At 36.4% G+C, this 18,275-nt stretch overlaps 1 protein-coding gene across 1 annotated transcript in view; it reads right to left on the bottom strand.

The window, feature by feature from the left end:
- The window catches only part of TRPM3 (transient receptor potential cation channel subfamily M member 3), a gene marked incomplete at its 5' end in the record, with an annotated part of 447,240 nt that overhangs the window by 110,778 nt on the left and 318,187 nt on the right, over positions 1-18,275 (bottom strand). The window contains 1 exon segment of the mRNA XM_084503856.1: positions 3,067-3,241. Within this exon segment, the coding sequence (XP_084359982.1) occupies positions 3,067-3,241 (175 nt within the window).

The raw sequence follows: 18,275 nt of genomic DNA, 5'->3' as shown, positions 1-18,275 counted from the left end.
TGATATCTGCTGGATGGACAACACAGAAGAGCATAAGTAATCCAGGGGTTCCTGGAGATAATTGACAACTTTCTGAGAGAAGAACTAATGAGAAAAGGTGCTCTGGCAGACCTCATGCTCACCAGCAAGGTGGTACTTGTTGAGAAGGTGAAGGTCAAAGGCAGCCTTAGCTCCAGTGACTATGGCATGGTGAAATTCAGGACTCTGAGAAGATGGAGCAAGGCAAGAAAAACAAGATCAAAACCCTGACTTAAGACTAGCTGATTCTTTTCAGGAATCTGCCTAAATGAGTCCCATAGGGTAAGGCCTGGAGGGAAGAGAAAACTGGTTAACATTCAAAGATCATCTCCTCCAAGCTCAAGAGTGGTCCATCTTAATGATCAGGAAATGGCCATTGGGAATGGTTAGGGAAAAATGCTAGGAGACCTGCATGGATAACAAGGATCTACTGGCAAAACTCAAACATGAAAAGAAGTATAAAGAAGATAGAGGTAGACAGAAATGCAGAGACACTCCCAAAGTGTATGTAGATGAAGTTAAGAAGGCCAAAGCCCAGCAGAAATTGAACATGGCAAAAGGTGTCAAAGTCAACAAGAAGGGTTCTGCAACTACCCTGCTGACAGAAAGAAGGCTAGAAAAATGTGGGCCCATTGTTGAATTGGTAGAGGCCCTGGTGGCACAGGATCTGGAAAAGTCTGAGGTACTGACTGTCTTCTCTGCTTCAGTATTTATTAGCAAAACTAGCCTTGAAGAATCCCAGGGGCAACAGACCCGTGGGTAAAAACCTGGATGAAGAAAGATATATCCTTGGTGGGATACTTAAGCAAATTGAATTAGTCCATGGACACTAATGGGGTGTACCCATGAGTACTGTAGGAGTTGGCTGATGTCATTATGAGGGCACTCTTAATAATCTTTGGATGATATGGTGACTGAGAATAGTGCCTGAGTACTGGCAGAAGGCAAATGTCATTCCTATCTCCAAACAATACAAGAAGGAGGACCCAGGGACCTACAGCCCTGTCAGCCTCACTTCAATCCCTGAGAAAATTACAGAACATCTCATCTTGAAAACAATTTCCAGGCACTTGACGGATAAAAAAGTCCTTAGAAATAGTCAGCATGGATTTAGTAAGGGGAAGTCATGTTTGACCAACTTGATAAGTTAAATAAACAGCCTGATGAATGAGAGAAAGAAGATGATATTGTCTACCTAGACTTCAGCAAGGCCTTTGAAACTGTTTCCCTGAAGGTTCTCATAGACCAGTTGATGTATGGACTGGGTAGTCATTCAGTGAGGTGGATTGAAAACTGAATGGCCAGGCTCAGTGGATAGAAACAGTGTCTCAAAGTCCAGCAAGAGTCCAGTAACTAGTGGTGTACCCCAGAAGTCTGTACTGTTTCTGGTCCTGTTTAATGTCTTAACTAATTATCTGGATGATGAGGCTCAGCAAGTTTGCTGATGACACAATACTGAGAGAAGTAGCTGATATGCCAGGTAGTTGCGCTGCCATCCTGAGGGACCTGGACAGGCTGGAGAAATTGGCTGATAGGAACCCCTCTCTGCAAGGATAAGTGAAAGGTCCCATAGATGAAGAGAAACAGCCCCAGGTACATGTTAAGGGTCCCCCAGCTGGAAAGCAGTCTGGCAGAAAATGTTCTGGGAGCTCTGGTTGTCACCAAACTGATCATGAGCCAGAAATGTGTCTTTGCAGCAAGTAAGATCAATGCTATTCCTGGCTGCATTAGGAGGGATGTTTCCAGCATGGCAAGGGAAGTGATCCTTCCCCTCTACTCAGCACTGGTGAGACCACACCCAGAGTACTGTGTCCATCTCTGGGATCCCCAGGACAAATAAGACATGGATGTACTAGAGAGAGTCCAGGAAAGGACCACAAAGATGATGAAGGGACTGGAGTATCTCTCCTATGAGAAAAGGCTAAGAGAGCTGGGACTGGTTAGCCTACAGAAGAGAAGGCCGCTCGGGGGGGGATCTTATGAATGCATATAAATACGTGGAAAGAGGGTGTTAAGAACATGGAGTTAGGCTCTTTCAAGTGGTGCCCAGTGACAGAACAAGAAGCAATGGACATAAACTTAAATACTGGAGGCTCCATTTGAATATCACAAAGAAGCTTTGAGGGTCATGGAACACTGACACATATTGCTCAGACAGTTGTGGAGCCATCATCCTTGGCGATGCTCTAAGGCTGTCTGGACATGGTCAGGGGCAGCATGCTGTAGCCAACTGCCTGAGCAGGGCAGTTGGACCACATGACCTCCAAAGATTGCTTTCAACCTCAATCATTCCATGATTCCATGGTTGCATACATATTTTTGTGGTAGAGGGAAAAAAAAAAACACAAACAACTAACCAAACAAAAAACATGTTTTAGGCATGCAGTATTAACATGCACTTTAGAAGTTGGAAAGAATACTTACAGCCTGATTCAACAAAAACACACTTGAATTTTCTATAATAAAAGCTAAATATTATCCTTGCTGCACCTTGAGTCTGCAAAGAAAGGCAGGACAGCACAAATGCAGATCAGTGCACAAGCAGTTGTGTAAATATAGGCAGGTGTGCAGAGTCATGCCTAAAGTGCAAGGCAAATCCCACTGAGATTATGAACATTTGGGATTCATGTGGTGATTTATGTAGGAATGAAACCAGAGGATGGCAGTACACTGTTACAATGACATAACTTGTCAGAGACAGTTTTGAATACAATGAAAATAATTTTGCATGTCTTTTGAGTGAATCCTTTGAGTTGTGATTTCAAGAAACATATGTTTTACCTGTCCACATGCTGCATTTCACGGCACTATAATATTCTAACCATATGATAGAGTCTCTAAATCTCTGATTATTTTATTCTGTAGATTTTCCTTAGTGTTACTTTAGCTTTTTTTGGACTGGGTACATTCAATGCTTTACTCATGTCAATGACAGAAAAAGCCATGTGAGGACTGGATTAGTTTCAGAACTATTTTTCCAATAGTGTTTTGGGCTCTATGTTATCACCAAATTGGTAGAAAAAATGCTCTCATGAGGAAATGACTCACCCTCCTTCTTCAGAATATTTGTGACCAAAGGCAAGGATGTCAGATGCCCGACCGCTGCCATCACAAATCACAACAGGAACAGGAGGCGTGTCTCGCAGGTACTCCAGAACGATAGAGATAACATTGGGACCTCCTTCTACAATGAGGGCCACCACTGGAACCCCCTGACCAATTCCTGGAGTAAAAGAAAGAAAGAAACAAAACCAACCAACCAAACAAAAGGAACAACAAGAACCAATAAAAACAACAACAACAACAACAATAACAACAAACAAAGTCAGAAAAGCAAACAAAATGTAACAGAACACAGAAAAAAAATATCAAACTTAAATTACTGGACTGTGACTCTACAGTGTCATGTTAGAGAAAATGCCATTCAGAAAATCATAGCTTTTAAGGACAGGAGAGACCGGTGTAGTCACCTGGTCTGTTTCATCACATAAATAAATAAAAAATAAAAATTAAAAAAAAAAGAGAAAAGAAAAGGATTTTATAAATTTATTTTCTGTTTTAAGTGCCATATGCATGGCTGAAATAGACCATAATTTTCTTTATTTATTTTTTAAAAGATCAAATCTTTTTTTGAAAGAATAGAGAAGCTACCACAATTATTTCTAACATGTTCTGATTCAGAACACAGTAGTTTTCTTGTGATCTAGATTTTGCATGGTGTCAGTTTTCAGTCATTGGTTCTTCCAGTAGCTTTGCTTGGAGATTCAAAATAATCCCTACCATGGTAATTTTGTTTTCTTACTGCATATTTTAAGGGTGCAGCTGGATGGTCCTATAACCTTCTCCTTGACAAAATAATAATACATGTTACAAGCCAATGAAACACTTATTTTCTAATTCTAGTTGGTCTCACAGTCCTCCAAAATCACTTCAAATTTTCTGGCATGTTACTTGTGCTGCAGACCTCACACTGGACAGTGCAACTGAGAGAGCTGAACTTGTGCTGAACCAGAGGAGTGATTTTTTTTTTTTTTTTTCCAAAATTTGTTATATAGTTAGATGGGAGAGCTCTACAAAATTGACAGAATAGACTTTGACATGAAAGCCTTGTGAATTTAGAGAAAAACATTTTGACACTAGGCTTGTGTTTTATTTGACTGAAAAACTTTTATGCTTGTCACTTTTTTCTTGACAAAGACTTTTTTTTTTTTTTTTTTAAGTTACGTAGTGTGTTTTTACAGTACGAAGACTGTAAGCAGAGTTATAAAATCCCGGCTAATAAAAGAGAGGTAAAAGGGTAGAACATAACAAGACATTTAACAGAATGATTTCCACAGAACTCACTGTTTTTATTTTATTATTTTTTTATTTTTTATCAATATTAAGACTTACCGTGATAGCTGCTCTACCTAATCATTTATAGGTTGTTGAATTATTTTCAAAGACATTAGTGAAGAAATAGCTTATAAGAGTGGAATTAAATGAGAAATAGAAGTTAGGAATGTTGATTCAAAGGAGTAAATTATAACTGTGAGGGGTTAAACTACCTTTGTGTACTTCCTTTAACTTTAAAGTATTTAAGTTAAGGATGACTTTAGATGGGCAAATTTGGGTTACTTATTTATTTGACTTACTCATTAATTTTTATCATTTATAAAATCATAACTCTTAAGACAGCATTCTAAATATTAAATATAATAAAAATAATTCCCGAGAGTCTTACAGATAATATGGTTTTATTCCACATCATATCAATAATATAATAAATCTGTTTGCACTTGAGTTTTCATCAGAGAACCTCAATTCACAAATCTGCCTAGGTTTTCCTTTGCCACTAGATGACAAAAGAAATGCTGTTTATATTTATGTCTAGTATAAGAAAACTTTGTAGTATGGAAATTGCTAACAGATGATGAGTAAAAATTAAATTAACTGACTTGAATGCTTTTATTTAAGGAATATCCCAGTGTAATCACATAGTGGCTGATGAGTCACTCTTCGGTTAAGATTTTAATGTAAAATAAGGAATTGTTTTATTTCTAGTGGTCTGGCTAGAATGTCAAAGTCACCAAGTTTTATGAAATTTCTACCAATACTTATGAAGCTTTTCTTTATATAAAATGTATCATATAGCAGATGCTTTTAGTATTTTTTCTTCTGTTGATTTTTTTTTATTTTATAAAAATAAAATAAAAAAAATATTTTATTTTATTTTATTTAAAAAAAATCTTATTTTTTTTTAAGATTTGTGTTAGTAGAATAAAGATCTCCCTTCACTGTTCTTGGTTCATCGACCCTTTCTCTAAAGACTGATCTACTGTGATAACTGTCTAGGAGGCACACAATTCACTGAAATTTTACATCAATGTTCTCTTCAGAAGTGTAGTATTTTTCTATGGAATATAACTAGAATGATCCATTTTATTTCACAGAATCACAGAATCACAGAATTTTCTAGGTTGGAAGAGACCTCAAGGTCATCGAGTCCAACCTCCAACCTAACGCTAACAGCCCTCCACTAAACCATATCCCTAAGCTGATTTCATTACTGATAAATAAAAAAACAGTTTTTTTTTTTTTTTTTTTTTTTTAAAGCCTAACTCTAACAAAGGTTGCATTTTGTAAAGTATTTGCTATTATGCCTATATATATATATATATAGGCATATATATATATATATGTATATATATATATATACATATATATATGTATATATATATATATGTATATATATATGTATATATATATATATAGGCATAATATATATATGTAAATATATATATATATATGTAAACAAACTGAATAAAAATGAAAAAATTGTGAAAGTATATAATTTACTAAGGAGTAGCATTGTATAAGAAAGTCTAGTACCAAGAGTTTCATAAAAAATTTGCAATCATCCTATCATCATTATTGATGACTTTAGAACAGGAAGTAGAAGTGATTTGATAAGACAAAAAGGCTCTGATAAGACAAAATTAAGAAGTAACCTTTGCAAAAAGGGTGGCTGAATGACATAATGGATTGAGTAATAGAAATGTAGGAAGTTCATAGTGCAAGATGCAAAGTACCTATTATCTGGGGATTAATAAAATCTACTGTAAACTGGGAAGTCTTTAGGAGGGAATACTGGAAAATAGAAAGGTGTGATAAAGCTGATCACAGGATATATCATTGGTGTTGCATGTCTTTGAAGAAGGTAGCTTAGGTCCTGAAATATAAGAATACAGAAGGAAATTTGGATACATCATTGCCAGCATGTAAGCCACTGTACTGGGTCTGGCTGGGATATTAACTTTCCCTGCAGCAGCCCATACAGTGCTGTGAAATGTGTTCATCTGATTCGTGTCAATATGGAACAATGCTAGGGCTGCATGATATGATGAAATGTGACCTTCTATCTTACATACCCTTGTACAACCACAATTCTAAGAAAAACAGAGTGGTTAATGTATATAGTTCTTGTATCTTGCAAACGTATGGTCCAGCAGTTCATGTCAATAGGGGATTTGAAGGGTTAACATTGAGGCCTGGGGCTAGGGGATAAGAGAACAAAGGGGTTTCAGAATAGCTGCTAACTATTATGACTATTGCATGGGACACTATGCAAGTCTCTTGATATGTGGCCAAGAGATTAAGGAGAAGGGAAAAGCTGAAGGATGGCTAAAAGACAAAGCTTGCATGGGACGCTGTGCAAGTCTCTGACATCTGGCCAAGGTGGACAAAGGAGACGGACAATGAAAAAGCCTGGGAGGAAGACTACAAGCCTTCAGCACGAGAGACCCCCAGAGGGACCACCAGAGACTGATACGCATTAGCCAGTGGGAGGGTTTGGATTCTGGGAACTAATTATAATAACCCTGCCTTTTCTAGAAGTAGTAATGAATATGTATTAGCCTAGGAGCATAAAAACTAGCCACCTGATGTAACTTGTGTGCGTCTTCGTGGAGCAGAGACTAAGTGCAGCCAGCACTGTTTGCTTACCTCTATTCATTTAATAAATTGTAAACTTTGATTGTAATTCTATTTGGGACTTAGCCATTTATTACAGTGCTGTGCTCTGCATGTGTAGCTAGAACAGCAGTGGTATCACACCAGTGTTGTGTCTGCTGCTGAGCAGTGCTAGCACAGCATCAGGACTCTCTCTAACCCTCCATGGCTGAAATATCACTCTGTCTGGATGAGGAGAGATGTGCTCATTCTATGAGGTCGTGAAGCCTTTGGGACAGTTTCTCCACAGCCAAGATGCAGGCCCGTAGCAGGGGTGGGCAAAAAGTGAGAAAGGCATGTCTCCAGGGCAGCTGACCTAAACCAACTAAAGGGATATTTCATACCATATCATGTCACACTCAGCAATAAAAGGTGGAAAAATGAAGAAGAAGGGAGGGGTGGCTACATACATTGAGGTTCGGCTTCAAGAACGTAGTCAAGCATCACTCATTTGTGGGAAGCAGAGAGTAAATTCTTTCCTCTGCACTTCCACACAACCTTTTTTTTTTTTTTTTTTCCCCCTTTTCCCTCCCTTTTCCCCTTTAACTTTTTTTCCCTTTAGTTAAATTGTTTAATTAATCACAGAATCACAGAATCACAGAATTTCTAGGTTGGAAGAGACCTCAAGATCATCGAGTCCAACCTCTGACCTAACGCTAGCAGTCCCCACTAAACCACATCCCTAAGCTCTACATCTAAATATCTAATAATCTTTCTTTAATAATAAATTTTCCCTTTAATTAAATTATCCGTACCTCAGCCCATGAGTTGTTCTTTCCTTTACTTCTTCCTTCTTCCCCTCCTCTTCTTAGGAGGGGGAGTGAGAGAGTGGTTGTGGAGTTCAGCTCTCTAGCACGGTAAAATTACCACAGCCACTCACGTAATTTCATGCAGAACTATGTGTGTAGCTAAGACCTACCCATCTTAAGACAACTTTATAAGTGAGCTTGGCTCATTTTCTTTAGTGTGCTGAAGAGTGAAAGAATATGTCTGAATATCACCATGACATCAAGCTCATTAGGAAAGGATAAAAAATATTAAAAAAAAAAAAAAAAAAAACAAACACAACAATTTATTCACAATAATAGATAGATATTGGCCATTGTTTTAGATTGAGCTCAGAATGAGATTTCTGGCTGTCAAAGAAGTGTCATTTACTAAGGTCCTCATGTAACATACTGATGTCCTAGCCTCCCTGCTCTAAATACAAAAAGAAAGGTAGATTCTCATGACCTAACTAACAGAAAACAGACAAAACACTATTTTTATTTCCATTTTGTGTATCCATTCTACCAAAAATAAGAAATAGTACAGAAGACCTGTGAGTACTCTGAAGTACATCCCTGTCTTAATTTCTAAAATAATAACTTTTATTTAGTGCACTTAAGTCTGTAAGCATAGCTTAGAGACAAGACAAGAAAAGACAAGACTGGTAAGTTTCACAGAGTCAGTTATTGTGGATAAGGTTGGTGTAATATTGTAAAGCAGACTGCAATATAATGCAGAATTTTTATGCAACCAACCTGAAGCTTTATTACTGTGTTATTACTTTTGCGGCCAGCAACAGAGCCACTGAGAGACTTTTTGGCAACTGTGATTCCACATGGGTATGTACATACCAGAACATTCATTCTGTAATGCGCGAGTGGCAACTTGTAGGACTTAATGTTATTATACAGAAAAATAATTCCATTTTCCCCTTGGCAGAGGAGTACTGCATAAATATATAGGTTAAAACAATAACCAAGGAGAAATGAATGAATATGGAAAAGCAAGCAAAGAAATACTTTGCCTAATACTCAATGCAGTGTGAAAAGAGATTTAATAAATCATGTTTTACAGAAGCCTTACTTTTTTTCTCATTTCTCAAAAAAGCATTAATATTTTAGACTGTGAACATATCTATAAATAATCTATAGCAGCCCTATGAATGATTACTAATTCTTTTAACGAAGAGCTGAACATGGGTTATCCATTGCTTTGTAGACCAACAAATGAATAAAATGACTTATTTACTGCTAAATAAATTTATTTCTCATGTACATAAGTGTGTTTATAAAAATAACTGGAACATACCAGTAGGTTATATACAACTTCTAAGTTCACCCCTGAGATCAGTGAAGAAAAAAACACACAAAACCAACACAAAACCACCACCACCACCACAAAAACCAAAAACAAAACCACCATCCTGAGATGTTTTTTCTCTTCAATATCCCTGAGAGAAATGTGTCTAATTTCTGCTTCTTAACATTGGGTAGTGGCAGATATAGGTCACACTTTCTCTACTATTAGGCAAGAAATGCTGGTCTAGGCTTCCCATAGACCTACTTGCTTTTTCTACTTGTAAATTTTAGCTGGAGAATTTAGTAATTATTTGGGTTTGCCTGGGGTATTGGGGCCCGTGACTATGTTGGGGCCTGTGACTAAAGGTGTAGATGGTCATTAAGGTCCCTTCTAAGCCATGACATTCTATGATTCAATTATTCTATAGTGTATTAGTCACTCTCTCTCCAGTCATTTTCTGGATGCCTACAGCTACAGTGTCTCGGTTACTAAAGAGCAACCTCAAGATTAGACTGACAGCTGAATGGAAATAATAAAGGTTTGCCTACTATTCCCATTACAGTTACACACAAGTCAGCAAAACATCCTGTAGATGCACCTACTCCAAAATGAAGATTTTTTTTCTAGGGACAAATATTTGCAGAAAATATGTTATTGTGTAACATGTTGCAGGTTTTTGTGCAACCAAACTGGATTTCAGAAAACTATATGATAGAACATCTGTAGGTCTCCTCCTCTTAATTTTTAGAGTTCACAAATTGTGGGGAACATGTTCTTCATGCTATATAAGACATTTGGGAGTGGTAAACCTGGTGTGGAGCAAAACTGATGGTCACTGACATCTATACACCTACCAGATGTGGCATTGACAGACAAGTTTATGCATCCAGCACCTGGAACATATCTTCATTTAATATGGACTTGATCTTAAAAACTGGCAATAAGAAAAAATGATGGAAAAATGAATGAAACCCTCTTTCACTTTTCATTCTTGTCTTTGGAAAAGGACAGAAAACTTAGAAAGCTAAGAGTCTCAAAAGAGGCAAGACACTAAAAAACACCTAAATCTCAGAAACTAAAAAACTAAATCTGAAACTAAACCTTGGGATTTCTGAGTCTCACAACCCAGTAATAACCCATTTGGTTGCTTTCTGCAGGATGGCAATATTTAGTTCAAAGCTTGTGCTAAGTTCAAAGTAGAAGAACCTTAACAGATTTCAGTTAAAATGTACCCTATGTTTTCAAATTCTACACATTTAGTTTTCAAATTCTACACATTTAGTATATTTAGTAGGCCAGTACAACAGAACTTAACTTGTTTTGCTTTTATCAGAGTTCACCAGCTGTAGTTAATGACCTAAGAGATTCAGGAACAATTACAGTTTAGGAATTTTCACAGTCTTCTCTTCCTTCACACCTTCTCTGGTTCCTTTGGATATGAGCACCACCATATATTATAGTCATCACTTTATAAAAGGTATCACAGTAACATAACCAAATTTTACACTGCCTCAGATTACAGATTGAGGGGTTTTTCCTTGTTATATTTTGCATATTTGTCAACATATGGATGCTATGTCTGAAAATCATCTCTCCTTTCACACCTATTCTGGAAAATGAAGAGCAGAAATTTTTCTCGAGAGTATTCACCCCACAAAATTTCTGCTACTTAGATTTATGTCTTTATTCTGATCTTTGCAGTGAATTCAGTAAATCTAAAATTTCTGACAATAGACTTAAAGTGACCAATTTGTTTTTGCCTGTATATCAATTATATGAGAACAAATATGTTTTCAACAAACACATCTGATGAAAATCAGGTTTATTAGAGGAATACATAGATCCTTTTCTGCTCTATTAATTATTTATCTGTTCCTCAAGAACAATTTTTAACCTGTATGTGCTTTCTCAGAATTTTCTGAGATATTTTTGGCTCCAGTGCCTGATCTACCAGCATCACAAAGCTTTCAATGAAAAAGGCCCATGTTTCTGATCTCTAACAAACCTTGATACCAGTCAAGCTTCAAACAGTTCTGAAGTTTCCTCAGGTTTCACTGAAGTCCAATTTACAGCAGATTCCCAGCCCTAGAAGGAAATCTGTACCCACATCTCCCTAGCTATGTAGTTATGAAAATGCACCTAGGGCTGCACAGAATATGAAGGAAAAATCTGAAGCAAATGAGAATTCCAATGCATTTGATGATGGTGCAATGGTCAGAGAAGATGCCAGTGATGACAGTTGAACGTCCCTTTGCCTTCCCAGCCCCCTTCATATATTCTCAGGCATAGGATGACAAAGGGAAGTCCACGGGTCACATGAACAGACATTGTCGACATATTACCCTGTCCAAATTACCTCATTTATCCAATCAAATCACCCAACTTTTCCATCTATTCTTTAATCAAGAATAAATTATTTTCACAGGCCTACCAGAACACATCTACATTCACCAACATTATAAAGAATGGTAGACCAAATACAAGGACACAGATACCAATGCCTGTCTGTTTTTGAAAAGTATACTGTAAAGGCAGGCCAGATTTTCAGCACTTAACAGCATGTTTAAAATGAGAACAACTGCAGATTAATAATTAGTAATAATATTCAACATGAAGCCTTATATGGTCTAGGACACCATTCTTCCAGAAATGTACAAATTAAAAGAATAATAACATCACAGGGTGGACCTGCATAACCTAAGGATTTTTGTGTGTGTGTGTGTGTGTGTGTGTATGTGTGTGTGATAATCTTTCTAAAAAATGCAAAGTGCATTGAATGTTTCAGTGCCTGGAATTGATTCAGAAGTGCAGAATAGTTCTAGGTAAAACTGCACAGAGGTTTGCGCTTACTTTCATTGAGGGAAATGAAGCCAAAACACTGAGAACTTTAGTGTTTGTAGGAAAGACACCAGACCTAAAACCAATGCAGTAAAGAATGTATATTTTTTTCTGTTATTTTTACATGGTTCAGAGAAGATGAAGCATAGTGAAGGTAACACTTAAGGTGTTAATATTACAACATAAGGGTGGGATATGAAAAGTATTATTGAAGATAGGTATATGTATTTATTGTGGCAATTTTAATGTGGACATCTGGCTTTAACATAAATATACATCTTGTTACTCAAAATCTTCTGTTACAGTTCACCTCTTCCAGAAGGCTGACACACAGATAAAATTTTTCTGATGTATAAACCATGATGGTTTGAAGACTATACACCAGTAGTCTACTTTTTGTTTCTGAACGTGTCATACATGCTAAGAGTGTTCCGATTAAAGGAATTTATGAAAGATATAGAATAAACTAGTCTACTTAAAATATTCTGACTTTAGAAGCAGTCTGCTTACAATTAAACACACTTCACCTTTATTCCACTGACTTAACATTCTTGTTTCAAATGCACCTTTGGCATACATTTTAATATTTACCTTACTTTGGGGTCTCAAGGAAAAGAGAACTCCTCCCCCCAATTCTTCCTTTAAAGAAAGCTAGAAGGTTACTAATTTTAAGAAGAATAAAGAATTTCCATAGTGAAAATGCCATCTTCTCTACCACTCCCCGAACCCTCCAAACTAAAGGCTAGTCTAGACTATACTATCTATCCTTGTTATCTTAATTCCTCATAATGGTAAAGTCTTTTTGCCTTTTCACTTCTCTGCCCTTCCCAAGGTTGTGTTTTATTCAGTAAAATGTCATAAATCTAAGTAGTCCAACCTGACAAGTAAATGACCCTCTTTTATATTATTAGAGGAATCATTAAATCTTTTTACATTTTAATCTCTGTGGGTAGCTGTTAACCCTAATTTGAACATAGTTGAGTCAGCAATGTGCCATTGTGGCCAAGAAGGCCAATGGTATCCTGGGGTGCATTTGGAAGTGTTGCCATAAGGTCAAGGGAGGTGGTCATCCCTCTCTCCTGGTGATGCCACAGTTGGAGTATTTTGTCCAGTTCTGGGCTCCCCAGTACAAGAGGGACATAGAGCTACTGTAGTAAGTTCAGAGGAGGGCTACTGAGATGATGAGGGGACTGGAGCACCTGTTGTATGAGGACAGACTGAGAGAGCTGGGCCTATTTAGCCTGGAAAAGAGAAGACTGAGGGGAGACCACATCATTGCACATAAATATCCGGGGGGAGGGTGTCTAGATGATGGAGCTGGTCTCTTTTCAATTGTTCCAAGTGACAGAACGAGAGGCAATGGGCACAAACAGAAGCACAGGAGGTTCTGGCTGAGTATGAGGGTGAAAGAGCACTGGAACATGTTGCCCAGACAGGTTGTGGGGTCTCCTTCTCTGGAGTTATTCAAAACCCGCCTGGATGCCATCCTGGACAATATCTTCTAGGTGATCCTGCTTGACAAAGGGGTTAGACTAAACGATCTTCAGAAGTCACTTCCAACCTTGGCAGTTCTGTGATTCTGTGATTGCTTCACTGGATGGACTTCAAGAATTTCCAAAGTAAATTTAAAAATGTAAAATCTCTGTTGCATAAGAACAGAAAACAGAAAATTCTGGCCAAGATTTATATCTTTTGATACATGAAGCTTGCAGCATAAGAAAGATATTTGGATATAAAAAAAATGTAACTAATACATGATGAATATACATTCAGGACTGTTTGTCAGCTCTGCAGACATCACACAAACCTCTTATTCTGCCCTCTGAATCACTACTCCGAGCACATTACGGCCTCATAACACATGCCAAACACAAATTTTATTATTGGCATGTCGGTACTGATATGTCCTAGACAAAGATTCTTAGACTGCTGAAAGTTATATATTCTTCTTAAGAAAAAATGAAAACATTGCTAACTAATTTAGATTCTCTTTCATTCCAATTCAAATTATTATTATTATTATTTTTGCATAGACTATATGTGATCATCTTTTTTTTCTTTTTTTTTCTTTCTCTCTCTTTTTTTTTTTTTTTTTTTTTTTTTTTTTTTTTTAAATAAATCACTTGTGTCCTTTCTCTACAGCTCCAGGAATTTCACTCACATGAAGGAAAGTAGTGCATTTATGTTAGAAGTGCTTGGTAACCATGCTGAAAGCACTCCAAAAATTTGAGAATATTTCATTTACTAGTAACTGACTGAGTATTCAGTTAATAGTAGAAATTATACTACAAGAACTGATGGTCTTAATGCAAAAACCAGGAATGAATGGTGAATATGCAAACTTTAATGTTTTTCAATGAATGGAAATGTGCAAACAGGAGTGCAAAGCCAAGAGAGAAACTTTTGGTAGGATTTTGAAAGAGAGAATCTTTAAGCATTGGTAAACATCTTCTTATGTAATATGAAGTATTTCTAGACCCCACTTGATAAGGAAAAAGCATTATTCTACATATTTACAAAATATATAGAAACCATGGCACGTCAACCTACTGTAGTGACTTTTTGCCTGAAATATATATATATATATATATGTATATATTTCCAAATCAGAAAACTAAATCCTTATGAAAGAAACCTGGGGTTACAACAGATGGCAATCTGAACGTGATCCAACTGCATGCTCTCAGTTCATACAAAACAAACTGTGCACTCTGCTATATTAGAGAAGTCTGTCAAGTGTAAGAGATTTTAACCTCCTTATCATGTTCACTGTTAGGTCTGTATTTGGAAAAGAGAATTTAAATTTGGGCCATCTACTTCAAGAGGCATGAGACACTGCAGAGTATACAGAGAAAAAGTGTTAAACTATATAGTGGCCTAGAAAACATATCTGGCAGAGAGAATTTAAGACAGCAAGGATCATTTAACTTTTTGAAAATATTTTTGAAAAGGTATCCAGTATCTGCCTACAATTAGCTGAAGGGGTATTAAAAAAAGTGGTAGCACCAGACTTAGATCACTATTAAGATTTACTTTTGAACTTGAAACAGTGTTAGACAAGTTCATCTTACTTTTAACATTTTTTAATGAAAAATGACGCATTTCAAAACATTATAATTTTGAGAAAACTAGAGGCTTACCTCAAGGAACTGTTGCTGAACTGTGTTAAAATCCTCTTTACTTGTGACAGTATGAAGGACCTGCCCTGAGCACTGAAGTGTCAAACTGACTTTTTTTTTTTTTTTCCTTTTTTTAAAAAAATGCTTGTGGACAAAACAAAGGCTAGGGAAGTGGTAAAAGCTGCAAAAAGTACAAGGGGAACAGTATTCAATAAAATCTTTATTTTTCTCTAGTTGTTATATTCTATTATTGTTTAACAGTGACATTCACTCAGGAAATTAGATATTGCTGTATGACTTGGAGTGATGTCATATTAGGAAGAAAAAGGGTTTTAGAACTATGTTGCATACTTACTGGCCTGATTTAATCTTAAGTTTTATAAGAAGAGAGACTGCTACTTTCTTAATGTATTTGAAAGGAATACAGTTTTCTGTGTCTTTAATAGGTGAGCAGAAGCTTGAAGTTTCTCTTTGTGAATAGAATATGATCCCAAACATCTAGAAGAGCTATAACTGCCCTGAAAAAAGATACCGTTAAAGCAAAGCAAAGAAAATAAGAATAAGTGACAAGCCTGGTTTGTCAAAGTCAGATAGGCTTAAAAATAAGAATAAAATCTGATTTCAATACTATTGTCCAGGGACAGGCTGTGAAATGAGAAGTTACAATCTGTTTATTTGGTCCTGTACCTGTCCTGGTTTTCAGTGCCCTATTTTTTTTATTTGTTTGTTTTATTTTGTTTTCCAATGATTAACTAAAAATTGCATTTTCACAGATCTCCAGTGAACAGAATTTTAACTCTGTCATCGTTTTTCCCCCCAGTCCACATGTTTACTACTGGAAAATGGTAAATAAGGACACACATGCACAACCCCATTCCTGTTCAGATAAAGATCTCTTTGCAGCAGTTCCCCTGTGCACAGAGGGCCAAGGACTCTGCTAGGACTGAGGCATCAAAAAAGGGCATCAAAAAGTGGTCATCTGTTTGGCTGACCCAGAAGAGCAGGTGGTCCTTCTGTCACCCATATGGTCACCTTCCTATTAACTAGCGGCAGGGCAGGACTAAGTCACCTTCTTTTAAAGCATAAGAAAGCAAAACAAGTCATAAAGAAAAAATAATAATAATAATAAAAATCTATATCCTTACGGCATTAGGTATTTTGTTTGCTGAAGTTATAATGTTACTCAGATCTGGAAACCATGGAAATTATGGATGTCACTGGACCAAGCTGTAGAAATCTCACCCGCAACCTTCCTTCTTTATCACATTTCTGCCTTTGAAAGTGTTGTGATAACCAAGTATTTTTGTATTTGTCAGAGACACTGAGTTGGGAGAAAGAAGTTAAATGATAGAGTGATTCTGTCACATGAGAAAAGGGGAAAGAAAATGACGATACATACTTCTGGCCACAGAAAAGTTGCAGAGAGAAACTAGAGAAGAGATTTTCTTTTTTTTTGGTAGTTTTTTGATGAGGTCAGGCAATCATATGACTTGAACTGCCAAACTTCAAAGTTTCTTCCGTCAGTCGCATTTCAGCACATAAATATGTAAATTTATCTTTATATAAGTCTTAAGTGAAAATATATAAATCTTAATTAAGTGAAAGCCTTAAAGAGATATAATTTTCTAATGTAAGGTTTTTCCTAACACAATATTTTGCTGTAAACTGCACGTGCTGACATTTTTCTTTTGAGCATCCTCAAAATAATTACTATTTATGGCACAGTTTTCTACAGCTTGCTCATATTATATATGCTATTTCATATATGATAGTCCAATTTCAAATATGGCTTTGTTCTGGTCAGCCTAGGCTTAGAACACACTATCTGCATCTGCTAAGGATACACATACACTTAGAAGACACTTGTGTGTACAATACACATGATCTGAGAAAAAACAATGTATACACTGATATCATAAAATATAAAAGCCTGGATTGCTCTCATTTTGAGAACAACTTGCAATCAACTGATTCACACAGTGGTGTTGAAAGATCTAAGTATCAAAATATTTCAGTTTAAGCACAGACTATACTCACGATTCAGAAAGCTTTATCAAGTATTGCCAAAATGCTCCTTTTTGTTCATCAGACTGAGTCTGCCGGTAATTCATTATCATCCGATATCTGGATGGGTAGATGCATTTCCTAATCTTATCCCAATTTCAAATTCCCAAATCACAAAAATATCACCCTTTCTGGACTCAAAATTACGTGTTTACAGAGCATCAGAAAGACCATCTATGATTACTTTGTAAAACAAGTTCTGTTTTTATTCTTAAAGGTAGCTTACGGAAGTACAACGCTGAGGTTTGCTCAGTCAGGTTGGTGGTTGGACTTGATGATCTCGAAGGTCTTTACCAAACCATATGGTCCCATGATTCTAAGACTGAAAAAAATACTGCCTGGCAACTTTCCAGTGGAAGATTTTTTCCCTGAGTAGGTCTTAGGCTAAATTTACAGAACAGATCTTTTTCTCTTTTGATAGCACTAAGTTTCTAAAAACTAAATGATTGTAAATAGAAGCAAATACTACTACTAAAAAAAATAAAAATAACCCAAAATATCAAAAAAGGTAATAAACTCCCCACCTAGATTAATTACCTGTAATACTACAGAAATAATAATACTAATATTGAAATTTAATCTTTTATGCAAATGATATATTTTTTTCTCATTTTATGTAGAAAAGTGGGATATGCTTGTAAAAGAAAAGATACAACCTTGAGAGAAGACCTGATGCTTCAGTCTGATCATGTTATGGAAAGTGATATCTCAAAATAGTCATAAAAGAAGAGAGCAAAGGACCATCTGGCCTTATATTCTGTTTCTAACTGTGGTTAATGACAGCTGCCTAGGACTAAGAAACATAGTGCAAACATAGAGTAACACTTATATGGAAACAATCTCAGCCTCTAAATATTGTTGGCTCTGGGACTGCTTGAGTTGTGCAGTCATTTCTCCTGCAACTTTTCAATGTCGTACACATTTGTCATTTCATATCCCTCTGTACATCCACAAATATTAGCACTTGCAAAGGCCTTTTCATGAAAAGCTCTCCCTTTTTGTCACCCTTTTCTCTGTCCTTATTGATTCTATTGTCTTCATTATGAAATGAAGGGGACCGGAACTATATACAGTTTTAAGGAGATGGGGTACCAAAGATCTAAGTTGAACCACAAGAGACATATATATATATTGTCATATATATTGACAAATATACCCTGAACTTGTTTCAGGCAAGTT

The sequence above is a fragment of the Aythya ferina genome, assembly GCF_964211825.1.
Source record: "Aythya ferina genome assembly, chromosome: Z".
Classification (NCBI taxonomy): domain Eukaryota; kingdom Metazoa; phylum Chordata; class Aves; order Anseriformes; family Anatidae; genus Aythya; species Aythya ferina.
The sequence above is the reverse complement of the archived record's forward strand: the minus strand, read 5'-3'. Positions and strand labels throughout refer to the sequence as shown.